This window comes from Mesitornis unicolor, unplaced genomic scaffold (assembly GCF_000695765.1).
Source record: "Mesitornis unicolor isolate BGI_N332 unplaced genomic scaffold, ASM69576v1 scaffold10539, whole genome shotgun sequence".
In the NCBI taxonomy this organism is placed as follows: domain Eukaryota; kingdom Metazoa; phylum Chordata; class Aves; order Mesitornithiformes; family Mesitornithidae; genus Mesitornis; species Mesitornis unicolor.
In genome coordinates this window covers 21,724-40,869 of record NW_010207253.1, presented here as the reverse complement: position 1 = coordinate 40,869, position 19,146 = coordinate 21,724, and the positions used below count along the sequence as shown (strand labels likewise).

Here is a 19,146-nt window from a genome sequence, read left to right as displayed (position 1 = left end):
GCTCAACTGGATGTAGTTTTCTGGCCTATTTTATTTAGAGTGGAGAAAAAAAAATCCAAATGAGTAACTCACACAGAATCACAGAATATCAGGAGTTGGAAGGGACCTCGAAAGCTCATCCAGTCCAATCCCTGCCAGAGAAGGATCACCTAGACCAGGTCACACAGGAACTTGTTCAGGCGGGTCTTGAATGTCTGCAGAGAAGGAGACTCCACAACCTCTCTGGGCAGCCTGGGCCAGTGCTCGGTAACCCTCACAGTGAAGAAGTTTTTCCTTATGTTCAGGTTGAACCTCCTATGCTCCAGCTTGCTCTCATTGTCCCTTGTCCTGTCATTGACTATCACTGAGGAGAGCCTGACTCCTTCCTCCTGACGCTCAATCTTTACAAATTTATAAACATTAATGAGGTCACCCCTCAGTCTCCTCTTCTCCAAGCTAAAGAGACCTGCCTCCCTCAGCCACTCCTCATAAGGAAGATGCTCCACTCTTTCTAGTCTTAAACCTCCATCAGTTCTTTGTATATTGGAGAGAGAAAAAATGTTGTAAAGTAATCAAGCAAGGTATTTCCTAGAGAAGAAAGTCTGCTTGATTTCAAATGGAAAACTAAAACACAGTTACTTCAGCAAAAGACCCTGTAATAGTCAGGTAAACTAAACCAGCATGTAATAAAGCTGTGATTGCTATTTGTCCATTGTGTTTCTTCCTTCTTCTGATGGATGTATTAGTGTTCCCTGTAATAAATGTTTAGTGATGCATCAGTGACCTTATTTCCCACACATTTGCAAGAAATCAGGTAAGTGGCTGGTGGAGGTGGTTTTGATTCATACAAGACAATCTTATTGTTGCTATCCAAAGAGTCAGAAAACACACTTACTGTCACTTTTCAAGGTGAAGGAGGCTATTTAAGGAGTGTATGGACAAACTGTATTTACTTGGCTGAGCTTTCAACTTGGGGTAAGGCAGGTGTCTGCTGACTCAAAGCGTTAAAGTTAACGTTTAATGAAAAAACTCTTCTACCGTGACATGACAGAAATGGGATAAATGTCAATGTTCTCAAAAAAAACTTATTCAGCTTAAAGTTCAGGAGATCTAAGAAACATTTCTTTCACAGTGTTCAGGCAAGTTGCACTTTATCCTACCTTTCTGGTCTCTGCAGCTATGTCCGCAACAAAAGCATACACCAAGAAGTAGCTTAAAAATTGGTGTACACCCAAGTCATGCTTCATAAATCCACATCATTGGCTGAGGGATATTCATAGCTCCCACTTCAATGAACCAAACTTAGAGTTTTAAATAACACCAGCTTCTTCAGCAAATCACATCAGTTCTCTTCTAGAAGGCATCCTGAAGCTGATGTGAGTTTGTGTCAGCCAACAAACATGACCAAAAGGGCATTGAATGCCAGGTCCTTGCATTCACCTGGCCTATTCAGCAGTTTTAGGTATCTTCCTTTAAGATGAAATAAAATACTCTTGGAATTTTCTGTTTTTCTCTTCTGACTTAAAAGGGAAGCATTACTGGTTAGATATGTCTGGTCAGGTGAATGTCACTCCTAATGATGCCTGAGAGTACTATATAAAAATATTAAGAAATGCAGCTTTTTTTTCTCATTCTTTAGGTAACGATACTGCTTAGACTACCCCTTTATCTCTTACTTTGATTTGTCTGGAAGCTTGAAAGTCTGCTAAAACTTTTCACATTTATTTACATAAAGTCTGTGATACCTCACCAACACCATATTTTTCCATCAGATGGAAAAGCAGAATGAAAAACCCAATGGCTATTTAAAAGACAAATACCCAACATCAGAAAATAGATACAGATGTGCAACAATATTTATCAAAGACCACCCTCACTTCTTCCATTGTATTTATAGCCATCATGACTGGGCAGAAGCTAATAGGGAGACACAAGAGAATTTCCTAGACATTAAAGACCAGCAGCTCACAATGTGGGCATTTTTGACTGCCCTATGTAGCAGCTGGATGGACATGTAAAGACTACTGACCTGTGAAATTAGAGGCTGCAGGTGGCTGTTCCCCATCACCTGGCAAGTTTGTGGCAGAAACAAAACTATCAGGAAAACAGATGGAAATGACAGAGACAGCCATTGACATGGAAGTTGCTTCAGCTGGGAAATGTATGCAGGACCTATTGATTTACTCCTATTCACAGAATTTCCACTGTGATGTAGAGCTGCAGGATCAAGACCTCATTTTCATGACTTAACAGGATAAACATTTTGAACACTCCATAGATGGTATGATGGAGACCCCACAGCCACCTGTAGAAGATTTTCCAATTAGTAGGGAACATCACTCAAACACAAACTACCTAAAAGAATGAAAATAGTCTTTTTTTTTCCTCTAAAGAAATGAAGCTGTCTCTTTTTTGAGCTGTATATACAAAGCACAGTGTTGATAGTTCACCCTCAGCACCTAATATTTGCCATGATTTAATTTCACTCTTCTATTTGAAAAACCTACCCAGTGTGCTGCAGATCTGGCAGACAGGGGAGTCTGCATGCTGCAAAGATAACTCTTCCTTGTCCCATGAATTTCTCATCAGGTTTGAATGACCTACAAGGAGTCTAAAACGGTCATTTTCAGTGCTGGGTGCAGAGCAGCATCGTGTCACAGCCACAAGATCAATGCAAGCTTTTCAGAAGAAAGCTGAAACTGTTCTCCCTCCCACCACTGCTTCAGACTCAGGGTATTGCTATTTATCCGTCTTCCCCTGGGAAGACTTGAGGAGAATATCTAAAAGATCTGCCATGTCCTGAAGCAGTCTCCAAACCCAAGCATGATATCAGGCAAAGCTCATCTCAACCAGCAAAAAGTGAGGCAGTGAGTGAGGTCAAACGAGGTTTTCTCAAATAGCATGCTCTAAATAAAGCATCTTCTTCCTTCTGGTAGCTAGCGTTGTCAGTCTTTTGTGCTTAAACTTAGTAATATCTGTAGTTAAAAGCTGACAGATAAAACCTCGTTAAAGGTGAAGAGAAGTGTTTCATTTATTTATAATAGAATGATAAATACTGGAGTATGCAAGTATTGGATTATAACGTCTTGAGTCCCTAACCACATTTAAATCTCCTGTAGGTGTATAGGGACCATTCATCTGTGGCTGCTGGACATCACATCACCTCACTGGGAAGGTAGCTAAATTGCTTTTTCTGGTCAAAGAAAGAAGAGGAAAAATTTAAAAAGTGGGGAGGAGGAAAGCTAGGCATGTGGAAGTCTGCTAAGAAGGCAATATGAGGTTTGCTAAATATAATTCTTAAGGACTGTGTATTCCAGATATCCTGGTACATCAGCGTTCTGGCACGTACATGTTGCAGCACAGCTTTTGTTTGTACCCTCAGGTAACAAATCCCTGCCTCATCCACTGCACAAGCCACGTGAATCACAGCAGAGCAAAAGAGTACATTTCACAAATCCTTGAAATTCTTGGGTGAAAAACCTGTTCTTGAGTCAAGCTTCAAGAGTTTGAATGCTTATATCTGAACTACTCACCAAAGACTTGCACTATAATCAGTGAAAGGAAATGAGAATCTCTAAAACACTCAGCATCTTTTCCCAAGACAACTTTTTAAGTGAGTTGAGACTAATAGTTTTCTTGAGGTGCATGTTATTTCACATTAACTACAAATGCAATATAACATGGTCCACTTAGAAATGCATGAATACTCTTTCAATATAGATTGTGTGTCTATGTGTCTCTGTGTTTATGTACCTGCATGCAATTTAATATATAAAGTAATAATTTCAGAGAAAGTCCTGATTAAATGAACTTGACTTGACCCATTTTAAAATTTAAACATTTATTAGAAGTCACTCTCCCCAATAAGATTTCAACAAGAAGGCTTTTCTGCACCCCTGAGAGACTTAATATAAGAATTGTTCATACGTCATGTGAAATTTTCACTAGGGAAAACATTATGTAGTGAATAACACAAGATATTAATATCTGATCTATGGTTTAAAAACAATGAACTTTACTCATTATTTTGTTCTTTTATAATCACTTCCTGTGAAAATGAAGGAGCTCACAGCTCCTTACAGTTAAACATTGCCGTCTGCCTTATCCTGTGGCACAGCAAGGACGAGCAATAGCTTTTTAACAAAGCTCTGCTTCCTCTCTTTCAGCTGTTCAAATGAAATACAGTCACTACAAAGAAAACATACGTATGTGCTTATTTTAGCTTTGCTACTTGCAAGTTTGATTCTGCGATAGATGGTATGTTCTTCTTCCCAAATAATTTGGTTTCCTTTCCAAAGCCACAGACCTGTCTTCGAGGAGAAAAAGCTGAGATAATTTTAAATTTAGTTTGGACAATGGTCTAATTCTACCTTTATACCAAACAACTGAACAGTGCCAGGGCTTTTATCCTCCCTAAGACTACAACAGCATTGTCAAGCAGACTTAGTCCAGGAGTTACCATAAACAGGGCACCATTCCTAAAAGGTACCTGGTGTCAGCCATCCTACTTGGCAGGCTAAAGGTTGACAGAAATATAAATTGGCCTCTAGACCAGAGAAACTGGTACACCAGTATAGATGTACCCCCCAAAAAACCCTGAGTTCTTTAAATCTCCCAGCATGTGAGCATTCTCCATCAGTAGTATCACCAAGTCAGCAGCCAGCATCATCTCCCAGCATCTATAGGTTATGTCGATTTTTATACTGACATGGTGTTTTATTGCTGTGTCCTAGCTCTACTACTTCATGACAAATTAGTCTACTACTGCAATATCTCTTTTTTGGTAACGGATATATTTTATATATTTTATTTTTAATAGATACACTTTTTAATTAAGTGAGGGCTTCTACCATAAAACTGTTGGCCTAACTTCTGAACTGGCCAAGTTACTCAGTATCACATCAATAAAATATTTTATCCACAAAATTTTGTAGAGTTGTGATGAATTTTGATAGCAATGTGAATCTCAAGAACGAGTGATCAACCACCAGTGATCTAAGTGAAATCTAATTGGCTCTTTTATACATGAGAAAGTTTACAAACTGAGCTTTTTACAACCATATAAGAATTTTGGTCTCTGACCCGTTTTCATTGTCCGAGCTAACAGAAATGCAAAAAGCAATAAATAAAATTGAAAAATTGAACTCTTTTTCCAAATTCTTTTGAATAATATATAGCTTTATTTTTTACAACTAAGAATATCCTTTTTTCTTATGAAGAAGTATAATTATTTTCTTTTTAATTAGGAGTTCGCAATGACAACTTGTTCTCTGACTGCTTCATTCACTGTGAAATAAGAACAAGCACTTCTTCAGCCTGCTGAAAGAGATTCTCTTTGCTTATCACATCCTATATGAAGAGAGACAGGAAATTATTCATGTTTCATATAAGATGAAAAATTACTTACCTTTCAAAACAAAAGATACAACTTGAAGAAATTATTGACTACAGTAAACAGAGTTGACTGTTGCTGTGTTCCTTACTATGTGCAGCAAACCAGGCTCTGTGAGATTTTCTTTCAGGCTATTGCTTTTTTAAAATACATCTAAGACAGTGAGAAGCAGATCTGTGGCTAAATGAGCTGGTTTGCATTACAAATTGAAAAAAAAATGTAAGTCAACATCTCATGCCCAGAAATAGCCTGAGAAGTAATAAAATGCTATATTGACCCATACTGTTTCCCTCCCATAGTGGGTGTGACGGTGTGTTTGCCTGTCCCTTTTTTTTTGCTATATCACCCAGATCCACAGAATTAGGCAGCTCCGGTGAAGGCAAGCGTCCTTTATCAGGCTTTCACAGCTGCCCACTCTCCTGCAATGCCTTCAGTCCTCGACACCAACATGAGGTTCAAGTTCTCCATCCTGGCTCTTCTTCTGGAAGTGATCATCATTGTCTTGTTTGGAATATTTGTGGAATACGACAGAAGAGATGACTACCAAACTTTATACCCATGTAAGTGTTGCTAAGATTTATGAAAGTTAAAATTTCTTTAAATTAATCCTAAGCAAGATTTCGGAATAACTTACGAGACCTACCAATAGAGCTAGAAAAGAAAGGCATGCTTGGGGCAATCAAATTTTTTCTGAGGTGTGAAAGTAGCAGGCTTCAAAGACAAATTCAAGTTGAGGACATATAAAATTCTGAAAGTAGCTAACTGCTAAGAAGTAAGCTGTTCTGGGAGAAAAGAGTCCTGAAAATAGTGTGTTTGCATAGCAGGTTAAAACTTGGAGAAATTTGAATTGCTTTGTACAATTCTAGCATTTTCCAGAGATGGATGGTAGTGCTTCTTGTCAAACCTTCTATCCTGATTACTGGATCAAATAATGAAAATGAACGGGGCATTTAGTTACTGACATCCAGGTTTCAAAAGGTTGTTTTATAAGAACACGGAAATTGGACAGCATATTCATCATTGTTCCAAAACAATTTTGCAGAAACTGGACTCCACAAAGAGAAACAGTTTTTGTCGCAAGGTGGACAACCCCCTCCTATCTTTCAAAGCAGTGGCTCAATTGTAGTTAGTAATGGTTTAGTCAGCAAAAGTTTCTATTGATTTGTTGTTCTGTAAATACTCAGGTAATTTCAGGGAGAAAGCTTTTGGCCTGAGAAGTAGTTCCTGATTTCTCCCACCCTCTTTCTCCTCATGCAAAGATCAGACTGTTGTAAATAAATAGAAAAATAAGTCTGCAGAGGAGCAGCCTGCGTCTTGCTGGCAGTATTGAAGGTTTGTTGGTTGTTTTTGGGGCTCTGATGTGTTAACAACTTGTAGCCCTGATTTCAGTTCTAATAACGGTACAGAACTTCTTGTTTGTATGTAGTACTCATATAATTTTGAATGTATCCCTTTGTTGTCTCTTCCTAACTGGCCTTTCAGTGACTGTTACAGGGAAATGTGTACTTGGGATCATTTCACTTCCTAGTAGTCTTGTGTTGTATACTCTCACACAGAGCATTGTCCAGTTGAGAGTTCAGTGAATGCACAACATTATTCAGCTCGCGATGCAAGTCAGCTGATGGACATCAGGGGCTAATTACACAGAGCTGGGTTAACTCCACTGAGATGCAGCAGTGTCCCTGAGATAGAGTAACTTAGGCTGTGCCAGAGCCTGTTCTCGTTCTGAGACATAGCTTGGTCATGTCCATGATATTGAACTATCCCAGTTCCTAAATTAGGTGGATTTATCTCTATGGTGTGTTGGGAATGACCCTTGGTCTACTGTCACCCATGAGGTGATAGTTGGCCTAACCAAAAAACCATGCCAGAGACCACACTAATAATTTGACAGCATAGATAATTCTGCTCTGGCATTGTTATTTTATTAACACAGCTACTGCCTAAAAAACCTGCCCACCTACCTCTTCTCTGACTCTACCCCAAAACAACATGACAACAATAAATACAGGCACAGAATAAGAGTATTTTGGGCATCTTTGTATAATTTCCTTAGCCAGAAGGATGCTCTCTAGGATGTGGGTCCTTCAGACTCAGATTAAAGTCTATTTGCCCCTCAAGAACAGAGAAAATTACCTTCTCTAGTCTGAATATCACCTGCCGCCTCTGGTACTAAATTTTTTTTGTATTTTCTTGGAGTCCCCCTTACCAAGAAAAATAAAGGAAATTGCATGAGATCCTTGTGCTTATGCCAGCAATTTAATAGTCTTCAGTGGCCCCTTACAGTACTGTGGTGCATTTCTTAGTAAACCTCGAGTCTTCTAGATAGAGATTACCTGTGGTACATGCATCGCCGTAGATACCATTCCCTGGGGAAATCCTGACTGCTCTCACGCTTAACAAAACCCTCTCCTAATCCTTGTATGGAGCTCTGTTTCTAATTTAATATTTCAATTTTAAAAAGGTGTCAGAAAGGAGGCAGAAGCGTCATCAACATCACAGTGAAAAGGGTTCTTCTCACCCAATGCTAACACTACAATATGGGCCTTTAGTCTATCCAGATAGGGATCATCTATAGCTATTTCTTCCTTAACATCAGTGTTTAAAATATGTGGGAGAAATTGTCTGCTGTCTCCCATGCTCTTCTGCACAGGCAGTGTGTGTTATACGATGTTATACCTGCACACTGTCCCTCATTGAACAAGATTGCCAAGCTTCTGGCATGTTTTCCTCTCCTGCAAACCAGCACCTTGACCCCCTCCTAGGTATGGCTTTAGGCATAGCATAGATCAGAGACTACTCTCAGTAAGTAATGCGGGCAGAAAGAGCATGGAAGAAGCAACACAGGACTTCCTAATACCTGTGTTTTCACTTTTAGGCCCTCAAATGTCCCTGTCTACAAAGGACACATGGGATCACAGCTTGCCTGAGGGCCTGGCAGAAGGTTAATGCTACAGTTGTGTAGACCTATTAAAACATATCTCAAGCCAGGACATCCCCTGAGTTCACAAAATCATGAGTTCAAGCTGCTCTCTTCATGCTCTCCACAGGGATGTTAACTCATCTGTACCTCGTAGATTTAGTTGTTTCTTCCAGGGGCTGATTTATATTCTCAGAACTATAGCGCAGGGCCCGTTTTACATGCCTTAAATACCACAGTACCATGAATTCAAGCTGTTTCAGTATTTTTGGACTGAAGAAAAATGAAAAACATATTCAAGGACTACGACAGGTTTGTACTCAGGTAAGGGGGAGTTGAGCTGAGGTTATTCCCAAAGCAGAGCTTTGCATCATATCCATTTCTGGTGGATGCAAGTACAGTCATGGCAAATTGGATGGACAACTTTAGGTGTGCCATATGACTAGAATGTGAGAACAAAGGCCTGTGATGGTTTTCTGAGTACTTCTAGAGGATTTCTTTAGTGCTGTTATCCTGTATATAATGTCCTGTAATTGTCCAAGACTCGTGGCCTAGGAAAACTTACGCATCCCTCTTGTGCGGGGTTCTACGGTTTACTCCTTTAAAGAAAAATCACAGTTTTAGTATAAACCTAGATGCCACAAGCATCTTTGTGTTGAGACTGACCACCATAAGGAGACCTTGTGGTGGAATTAGTATGTTGGTCTTGGTCAGCGTTGCAGAATCATGTGCACTGGCTTTGTTCAGGAGCTGCTGGAATGCTTTTCCTAATCTTTATATTACTGTCTCACAGAATAGAAATATTATGTTTTGTTAAACACAACAAGTTACTGAAACAGTTTATTTCAAATCATGCTGTTTTCCCCATCATTTGAAATCATTCCAAACTGACTCTTCTTTAAAAGGATGCATAACAGGTAGTTCAAGCACAAACTATAGGCTATACTAGTTGAAATTTGTCCTCAACATCCATGAATTAGCCTGATTTTAACCAGGAGTTTTAAACTTTTGCGTAAATAAGTCCAGACAGCTTTAAAACATTTATATGAACCCAGGCTAGCCTTCAGGAGGACCCAGGATTACATGCCAACCAGCTGCTTGTTTCAAACAGAATTGCTTCTGATCTTCAGGGCTGGGGTAAGATTTCTAAAAACACCTTTCAAAAGAGACATGAGCGTGCACAAGCCCTATTTATAGGCACAGAGAATTAGACTCAAGATGCTTTTGAATCCTGTTCTTTTGCTCATGTGTAGAGTCAGGTTATCTTAGCGGTAAAGCATCTTTCACTAATCTAGACATTACTTACTGAGAGATTGTACACAGGAATGGGATTATTTGTATGAGAACAATGTACTTGCTTTGTCTGCAATGATTTAACCAAGACATTGCAAACAAGAGCAAGTAATATACTGAATGCTAAAAAAAACATAAGAAAGATTAGGAAAACTTTCTTACCTGAAGCTAACTAACCTGAATGGCCAAAATGAAAACTTTATTGGAAAGTCCATGGCACAGGCTGAATAAATAATAATAAAAAAGTAGGTAATTTTCAAACATACCCTTCATTTTGTACATGAAACTCAAGTGCGATAGACACTGGAAACTGTTGAAGTTGTATATCATTTTGGCTTGTGGTGCCTAGAGTATATTTAAGACACTTCCATTTTCTTCTGCAAAAGACAAACAGAAAGGTTACTTGTGTAGATGTTGCTGTGCAGCTTTTCAGTTCTGTATTTCTTCTGGCTCTATATTTCTTTAGTAACATTAATGAACTTTTAATAAAGTAGTTTTACAGGAGTCAGACAAACAACCCGCGCCACTTCACAAATGCAAAGGTGCTGATCCCATAAGTTACTGGGTAAATGATCACTTGTAGAGAATTATTGCAAGCAGGAGGAAAAAAAGCTTGTTCAGCATCCAGTTTCCAGTTTAAAAAGAGGGTGAAAGATCTAAGGTTACTCCTTCCCTTGTTTGTGATCTTTCTCATGTGACTTGCCGAGATATTTTTGTCCCACTTGAAAAAAAAACAACTGTGGGAGAACATCTGTACCCGAGCTCGTCAGAATGGTGTTTAGAGGAAGGCCAAGAAGGTTGTCCACATTCAGTCCTACCTGTAGTAGCCACTGCTACGTGTTTTCCAAGACATTTGAAGGAGTTGCTCAAGATGTGCAGTCCACCACAAAGCCACAGCTCTGTGTTCCCATGGCACAGGCTGCTGCAAGCTGGGAGGATGCACAAACAGATGCACCCATAAAGTGATCTTATGTTTTAATGAACACAAGATTTTCCTAAACGCTCCCCACTGATTCCTTTTGACATAGGAATATGGGCAAATTAAACTGTGTTTGGGGTTCTGTATCCACTAAGACACTAAAACTTGATGCTGGTAGGGTCAGGAAGGTTGTTTTAGCATGGTTTATATAGTCCCTAGATGTATCTTTCTCATCTCTTGCCACGTCCTCTAAGTGAAACAGTTATTTTCCTGTGGCATTGCATTACAAAATATGCAAGTAGATCAAAAAGAGCAGAAGCCCAAATAGAGAAGTTAAGACGATTGTGTACCCTTTAAAATAAGTTGTAAGTGCAACACAAGAGTTTGGAGAGTAGTTCGAATTGAGTAACATTGAGGAAAATAGGAAGCTTCCAAAGGACTTCAGGGGCCTCAAAAAATCTGTAAATAAATGTGAAATTGTCCAACCTAAAGAGGATCAATAGGGTTGTGAATGACCTGCGTTTCTACGTTATTTCTTAGATGTGCATAGCTCATTGTGAAGGATCATACTACATGTATGTGTGTATTTCAGAGCTAGGTCAGGGCTGAAACAAGACAGTGCAAATGTAATAGAGTGTATTAAGAATCTCCAGTAACTTCTTATACTTCTGGGCCCTCTTTTGGCTAAACGTGGTAGTGCATATTCCAAAACCGGGGGAATGCTCAAAGTACCTAGCTGGGAAATGTAACTTCAAGGCAATCATACTAACCAGGTCAATGTCTCCAGTTCTTCCAGGATATTGTTGTGTAAGAGGCAATGAAATAGAAATGAAAAGAAATATTTTCTTTTTACTGAGGTTCTTGCTAACAATAAAATCAGAGATAAAGCTTTAATTACAGGTCTCAAACTCGCTTTGTGTAGAATTCATTAAATTACATAAAACTCTTCAGAGTTAACAAAGTAATTTAAAATATAAAATATCCACGTTGTGGCAGTAAGTTCAGTTTGTATTAAAAAGCCTAATAAAGGAAATATATATATAAAACTTTGAAAACTCTTAAACTTTAAAGAAAAACTTATTATAAAAATAAAAAGAACTAGCCATATTTTAACAAAATAAATATATTTTTCTAAAGTATATTTGAAGGAGGGCTAAGAATATATTGATTAGCAATAACAATTTACTGGTTTAGACATTGCCTTAAATGCATTTTTCTATTACCCAAAGAAATCAATCTGTTGTACAGTAAGTTTCAGGGATCACAAGCAAAACTTTGCACCGGTCCAACTAGCACTCTGCCACACCAATGGAGTTTGCCAGAACATGTTGGATGTGACAGCCTTAACTGAAAGGAAAGAGAACTTTTCTGTAAGGACATGAAGCTGTGATATCTGTGACTTCACACCCAGAGAACAGTTCCAGATACATTAAATTTCTTAGTATAGAGATCTAATGTTGTTTCCATAATGATATAGCAAGGAATAAAATCAATATTTGGGTCTTACATTTTCCAGACACTCAATCTTCAGTTAGTAGACAAGTCATTAATCAGAAAAGCATAGATCACACTGATGGCATGAGTTCTCTTCTATTAAATCCTCGTTTATCCATAGCTTTCCTCCCTTCATAGTCACTACACAAACACCTTCTCTTTTCCCTTCAGTCTTTCAGGATGTCCATGTGATGATATTTGTTGGATTTGGATTCCTGATGACCTTTCTGAAGAAATATGGATTCAGTAGTGTTGGTATCAACATGCTCATTGCTGCCTTCGGTCTCCAATGGGGAACGCTGATGCAAGGATTTTGGCATATGACAGAAGGGAAAATTCATGCTGGTATCAAAAGGTACATGTGAATTTACCAAAATTGACATTTCTACCCCTTAAGATCTCGGGAGAAGCCATAAGTTAAGTCTGTGTGATCAGACTTCTAAGTTCACTGCAATTTGATTGAGCCTTGCTGTCCACCTCTCAGCATTCATCTTCCCTTCACCTTTAAAGAGGAAACAGGTGGTGCACTGGGTTAAGGGAAACAAAGGGTGGGATGAAATCTGAGGTGTGATGTTACATGTGGGTCATGTAGAGAGGCTGCTTTGAATGTCTCGAGCTGTGGAAGCTGGAGAATTTCCAGCAGTAGCACACTACCTCCTGCATCCAGCAGGCCTGAAAGGATCTGTCCTGCCAAGACACTCGGGGTCACAGAAGAAAGTCTGGAACAGTGTGTCTATCCACTCATGAGGTTTTCTACTTCTTAAGAAATGATTTGTATGAGCATCAGACTGCAGGAGGTTTTGGACCCTAATCACAGAGTAAGACTCTAACCATAGAGACCTCATGAGTCTCTGGATGTTTATGGTCTCTCTCCCATTCATCTATGCTGGTTCTACCAAGGACTCAGAGTGTTTTCCACAGCTGCAGTATTGTATTCTGAGACAATTTGTAGACAATTTTGAAAGAAACAGCATCCAAATATTACTGAGGGACAAGCAGAAACAATATAAGTAACTTCTTAATGCTTACACAGAGACAGTTGTAGAGGAACCCATAAGTTAATGCCTCTCTATGCTGGAAGTTTTTGACCAATTTGTGTCCTTATTTATCTTTGCCATTCTCCATAACCCAGTAACACTGATCCTTCCTGACAGCTAGTGCAAACATGATGCACAGTGACATGAAGGCAGGCAAGGCTTTTGAAATGACTTAACCACCTGATCAAAGCTAGGAGCTCCCTGTTATCTTTGAAGTTCAGGTGACAGCCAAAGTTGGAAATATCCCTGCACATCCACAATACACATCTCATCTGACCTTCCACTATCATTTCTAACAGCTGAGCACATATATGGTGTATACACATTTCCCACTTTTTAAAACTTTTTGAGTAAGATCCCCGCAAAACCCACCTGGAAAGGTTTGACTTAATTTTCACCCACAAATATGATCTTGATAATTTTATATCTGAAGAGTTAAAGCTCTATCATTTTAATGATACGACAGGTTTGATATTACAGCCTTATTTTGGGTCTCTTTAAACTGATTTTCTTTCTCCCTGTGTTTTTGTTTTGGTTTGCTTTGTTTTTATTCGTTTTCTTAACATCAGCATGATAAATGCAGACTTCAGTACAGCAACTGCTTTGATTTCATTTGGAGCAGTCCTGGGAAAAACAAGTCCTGTTCAGATGCTGATCTTGACAATTCTGGAGATCACAATCTTTGCATGCAACGAACATCTGGTTACAGAAATACTCAAGGTACAACTATTTTTGTTTTCTGTTTATAGCAAATGATCTCACTTTGTAATACTTCTAGGTTTTAGTTTCAGTCATAAGTCATTAATATCATCCATACTTCTCCTTCATCAAATCCTCATCTTCATGCCGTACAAAATTTGTAACATTATTTTGGGTCCCTATTACAGGCCACAGATGTTGGAGCCTCAATGACTATCCATGCTTTTGGAGCTTATTTTGGTTTGGCTGTAACGCTAGTCTTGTATCGTCCTGGTTTGAAAAATAAACATGAAAATGAAGAATCTACCTATCACTCAGACATGTTTGCCATGATTGGTAAGTGAAGTAATAGTGAGTGGTGATCAGTTGTTCTCTTTCAACCCTATGTTTTAATGATTGCCTATATTTTAATTTATGCTGCATTCATTTTCTTAAGTACGCTCCTAGAGGCATATTCTTTTTTGTTTGATTTATGCAGAATGTTTTCCTTGCTTAAAAAAAAGAAAGACCAAACTAAAGATGTATTTTCACTGGGCGTTAGTGGAGATGTCCTTATTGTTAAATCTTCTGTTATAAGGAGCCAAAATCAAAAATATTGAGATGTGCCTGTTCCACTAATGAATATTAGAAACCATTCAACTATCTGTCTATGAGATCTGTTCAAAGATCAAATTACCAGCTAAAACTATCAGTTATATCAATAGATATTAATGGATTTGCATGTGATCTGTCTTGCTAACACGTCCCACTCTGGTATGGTCTTCCCACTGGTGGTGAGCTCTGGCAGTGAGGGGGGCATGACAAAGGGTCACAATACATTAAAGTCTTTCAGTAAGATTTGACAGACATTGTGTGTCAAAATCCCAGCTGCCAGTGCAAAAGCTTCTACACAGTCTATTATTTCTGCCAGCATTTTGGCTATTTCATGTTTCTTATTGATCATCTTCCTAATTTCTTGTAGCTAGTTCTGTTGTGTTTGATCTTTCACATTGAAATATCCCTGGTGACTGCATAGCCGTCGTTCCATTTTTGTCTTATATTCATCCAGGTACCTTGTTCCTTTGGCTTTTTTGGCCCAGTTTTAACTCTGCCATAGCATCTGAACCGAGCAGAAAGGAAGCGATTATCAATACTTATTATTCCTTGGCTGCATCTGCTGTCGTAACATTTGCCATCTCCAGCCTGATGGATGAAAGAGGCAAATTCAATATGGTAAGAATAACATTGCAACCTCTATTAAATTGATTCACTCCTCTATAATAAGGATGCTTAGGCAGATTCCCAAACTCCTTGAGCTATCTGGAGCCTTTGCTCACACTGTGGGCAAAATTAGAGTTATTACATGTCTAAAAGCTATAATGTCAGATTGGGTTCTGGGGCAATCCACTCTGCTTTAGATATGTTATTCCTCAGTGGGAAGTCCAATGCTCAGGTGGACTTTTGGGTCTTATTCCAAAGAAGACCTTACGTAAGTTATCATTTTGCAACAGACAAAATAGGTCTCTCAAGGCCTGTTCCCTGTTCCCTCTCACCTGTTCCCTGGAAATCTCACAGTCCACCTGCACAACAGGCAAAGCCCAACTAGATCATCTCCTTGCCTTAAAATCCAGGCCTATGTTTTCACTCGTTCCTTTCCAGCAGTATTTATTTAAGCCCAATGTAAGCAGGGACTGTTCAATGAGCTTGCAGGACCTGCTGCTGTTGTAGAAGTCAGGTCTTGCTGGCTCAGCCTGGCTTCTCAAGAGATTAAATGAGTTTAAGTGACTTTGCAAAAGCTGGACTTCATAATACTGGTCCCAGTTAAACTGCCTTAAAGCAGCTTCGAGCAAATATCCTGAAAGTGTAACAGGGAACACTGTTTTAAATTCCTGTTTATTCTTCCTTGGAAAGATCTCACCTGAAGAAGAGGAAAACTTCTGTATGTGCACAAGTCTTACAAGTCATTCAGCTCCAAAACAAGCCGCTGCTCCACATATATCATCTCCACCTCTGCATACTCTTTGCAGGTTCACATTCAAAATGCCACCCTGGCAGGAGGAGTCGCAGTGGGGACCTGTGCTGATCTGCCAATCCGTCCTTTTGCTGCCATGCTCATTGGAAGCATTGCTGGAGCCATCTCTGTCCTTGGGTTCCACTTCCTGACTGTAAGTATTAAGGAGCCACTTCTGCTCTGCTCTTTTACTCATTGCTTCATTGGCTTTACTGGAGCTCCTTTGGTTTGCTAGAAAGGGAGTTTAGAAACTGGCTAATGCAGCACAGAAAATAAATTCTAGATAACTGTTACTTTGAAATCGGTGTGACTTAAATATGTGCTCATGAGCTAACTTCAGTCCATCATTTAGCTAAAACCAGAGAAGGATTATAAAAATATTAAGGTTCATCAGAGTTGGGATTTCTGTTCAAGGAGCTGCTAGAATTTTGCTCTAAGCCCATGTTTCGTGAACAACCTCCACTGTAAGAATTATCTTTCAGATCAGTGAAACAGGACTAATTAAATTTCAGTCTTTAAAAACTTCTAAATAGGTCTATAATTGAAAATACTTTCAAATTATAAAATGGAAGTGTTTCACGTTCAAAATGCAGAAACAAAATATTCTGACTAAAACTGTTTAAACTGCCATTTCCTGATGGAGGAACATTCTGGAAGACTCAGAACAGACATGTATATAATACTTGGCCACCTCTTTCAGCCTCTTTGTAGAGGCCGAAAAGATTAGGAATATCAATGGACTGACAAGTGTTTTGCACCATTCTATTTATGATGGTAACTTTGATATTTTATGTAAGTATTTGTTTTTCCCTGCATATAGATAATTGCACAATGAAGGAAAAGTTAACAGGTTGTATAGCCAAATTTTCTGTACATTAAATAATTTAAGTCTTTTATTGTACTTCTGTGCTGCTTTCTTTTGCATATCATTCTATAGATAATGGAAGTCTATAAACTTACTATAAACTTTGTATTTCCTCTCATTGCAGCCTTTGTTGGCATCCAAGCTGAAAATTCAAGACACCTGTGGAGTTCATAATTTACATGGTTTACCTGGAATACTGGGAGGTATCGCTGGCATCATAGTAACTGCAACAGAAGTTGGGTGAGTTATAGAGAGACGAGAGAAAGGAGCGTATTGAATTTTGAAAGTCTATCCTAATTTTCCAGCTTCCTTGGACCTAACTATGATTTTGGGGTTTTTTTTTCAGCAAATGCATCTTTGATTTTATGTCAGATATAGTGTTCTGGTTTAAATAGAACATTTCTTGATATCCTGCCTTTAACACACCCTTTACATATCAATCTTGTTCCAAAATAAAACCTCGAGTAAAAATTTAAAAAAAATAATCAAAAACATCATAAGAAACCAGCATACAGAACCATTCAAACTTAAAAGAATCTACAGTTACACTGCTGGTAGCTGTAAGATTTCCAAGAAAATTGGCAAAATGGTCTATTTGTACTATTTTAAAAGACTCCAAGATGAAATGCTGGTCTTTTGACAAAGGGAGACATTCTCTAAAGGCTTACAAGATACTAATAGCCTTTTCAAAGAACTTGTTTTCACCTGTAGTCTAAAACAAAACCAAAATAAAATCAATCCTACATGCTTTCTGCCTTGTACACAGCAATGCCAGGATATTTTCCTATAAGCCATCTTATCAATAAGCCATCATATCCAGCAGACAGCAATGTAGTGAGACTAATTATCAGTCCCACAGTGTAACAATTTTTTGCCTTTCAATGGTTTGTTTTTATGCTCTTTTCAGGCAAGGTTTCCCCTTCACTCCTGGCATGCAGGCCGCTGCCCTGGGCAGTACGATTGGAATTGCACTGGTGGGCGGAGCATTGACAGGTCAGTAGGATGGATATGGCAACTGAAACTATGTGAATTTAGAGGTTTGCCCATGGAGAAGTTCAAGGTATCAACACTTTCATATGATTAATACAAAATAGAAAAATGGAAGTAATGCATGATGGCACACTGACAGAAACTTAAATATGGAAGAGCAGGTTTCCAATAATTTTGGCTTCAAATGAAGCCTAGCTATCTTACTGAATGCATACTTCAAAGATCTGGGGTGGTACATAGCTACCATGAGATGTTATTCTGGATTGAGTTCTTCTCTAGATTTAGACACTTAAAATTCTGAACAGAAACTAGTTTGAGATTAAGACATATTCATTTAGCTGTCACATGTTTCCATGTGGTTGTGCACACTATCCAAACAAAAGTTCAAGTTGAAACAGAAAATTCCAGTCTGAAATCTGGGAAAAATCTGAGCAATTAAAAACAAGCGCTTATTCCTGTTGACATGAAGAAACCTGCTTCACCTCTCATAATGAGTGACCTGATGTGCCAAGATGGTTGGGAATTTCTGTAGACTAAAAAAAAGGCAGGAAAATTAGATGATCTCCTTGGGTAAATCTGAGGAACATTTATTTGGGCATTTTGTACATTTTTAACCTCTGATGATGTTTTTCTGGCAGGTGGTATTCTAAAGTTGCCCTTCTTGGGGCAAGCATCTGACCAGAACTGCTTTGATGACTCTGTTTATTGGGAGGTAAGATACAACCTCACTTTGTTTCCATTATGTTGGAAGATGTACAACACACTGCAATCCTGCTCTCCTGAGGTTTGTGGTTTGCACAAATAATCTGATGGCAAATTCTTAATTTAGGCAATCTGAATTTTATCTTTTATGCCAGAACAAACTCAAAAAGGCAAGACAAGAGGAAATATATTATAAACTTTCTTGTAAATTGACTGTATATTGTAAATATAAATTGTAAAATTTTCATGCCATGGTGGTTTATGCCAGGCTGAGTCAAAGTTATTAAACAGACACATGATACATACAAACAGAATTACTGTCTCAGTGTACTTTAGTCTCATTTTGTAACAAAAGGAAGTCTGTTTCTAATCAACTGAACTCCTCTCTGATTTTCATAACAGGTTCCAGAAGATGAGAAACTACATGAAATTCACTCCAACAACCATGATGAGCACAGCAGAATTGAAGCCACCATGTAGAAAAATAGTTCATCAGTAACATTTGTCCTAATTATGCTCTTTTCAGTTTCTAATGCTAAAAAACAATATCCAAGTATTGCTCTAACCACACTAGGTTTTCAAGAAGGAGCTCTAGATAGTTATATTTTTGTAATATAAAACAAACTTGATTTTAGAATACATAGTCATTATGCCAAAATCAGGGGAATTAACTGGATCCTTTATATGTATTTGTTCATCAGAAAAACTGACCACAAACTGCTCTATGAAGTTACCGATAATTTACCTTTTGTTGTCGCTGAGTCTATAGCCATTGAAACAATCTTTGTGTTTCAAGCCTGTTACAGGATACAATATTTAACTTTAAGATTTCAGTCACATCCTTCAGCTGAGTAGGGGTAATCAAG

The 19,146-nt window shown here is 38.4% G+C and overlaps 1 protein-coding gene across 1 annotated transcript; it reads left to right on the top strand.

The window, feature by feature from the left end:
* The first annotated feature begins 5,795 nt into the window (after positions 1-5,795).
* RHAG (Rh-associated glycoprotein) lies at positions 5,796-18,760 on the top strand. The gene is made up of 10 exons (XM_010192067.1): positions 5,796-5,931; positions 12,169-12,352; positions 13,604-13,754; positions 13,922-14,069; positions 14,782-14,945; positions 15,740-15,877; positions 16,713-16,828; positions 17,496-17,581; positions 18,217-18,290; positions 18,683-18,760. The coding sequence occupies exons 1-10, from the start codon at positions 5,796-5,798 to the stop codon at positions 18,758-18,760; spliced, it is 1,275 nt and encodes a 424-aa protein (XP_010190369.1).
* Positions 18,761-19,146: the final 386 nt, after the last annotated feature.

What these genes read in the sequence shown, in the direction of transcription:
- RHAG (XM_010192067.1), top strand. Translation starts at nt 5,796, where the DNA reads ATGCCTTCAGTCCTCGACACCAACATGAGGTTCAAGTTCTCCATCCTG. An exon ending in ATTCATGCTGGTATCAAAAG is followed by an intron (nt 12,353 to 13,603) that starts GTACATGTGAAT and finishes TCTTAACATCAG; the next exon opens with CATGATAAATGCAGACTTCA. An exon ending in TGGTTACAGAAATACTCAAG is followed by an intron (nt 13,755 to 13,921) that starts GTACAACTATTT and finishes TCCCTATTACAG; the next exon opens with GCCACAGATGTTGGAGCCTC.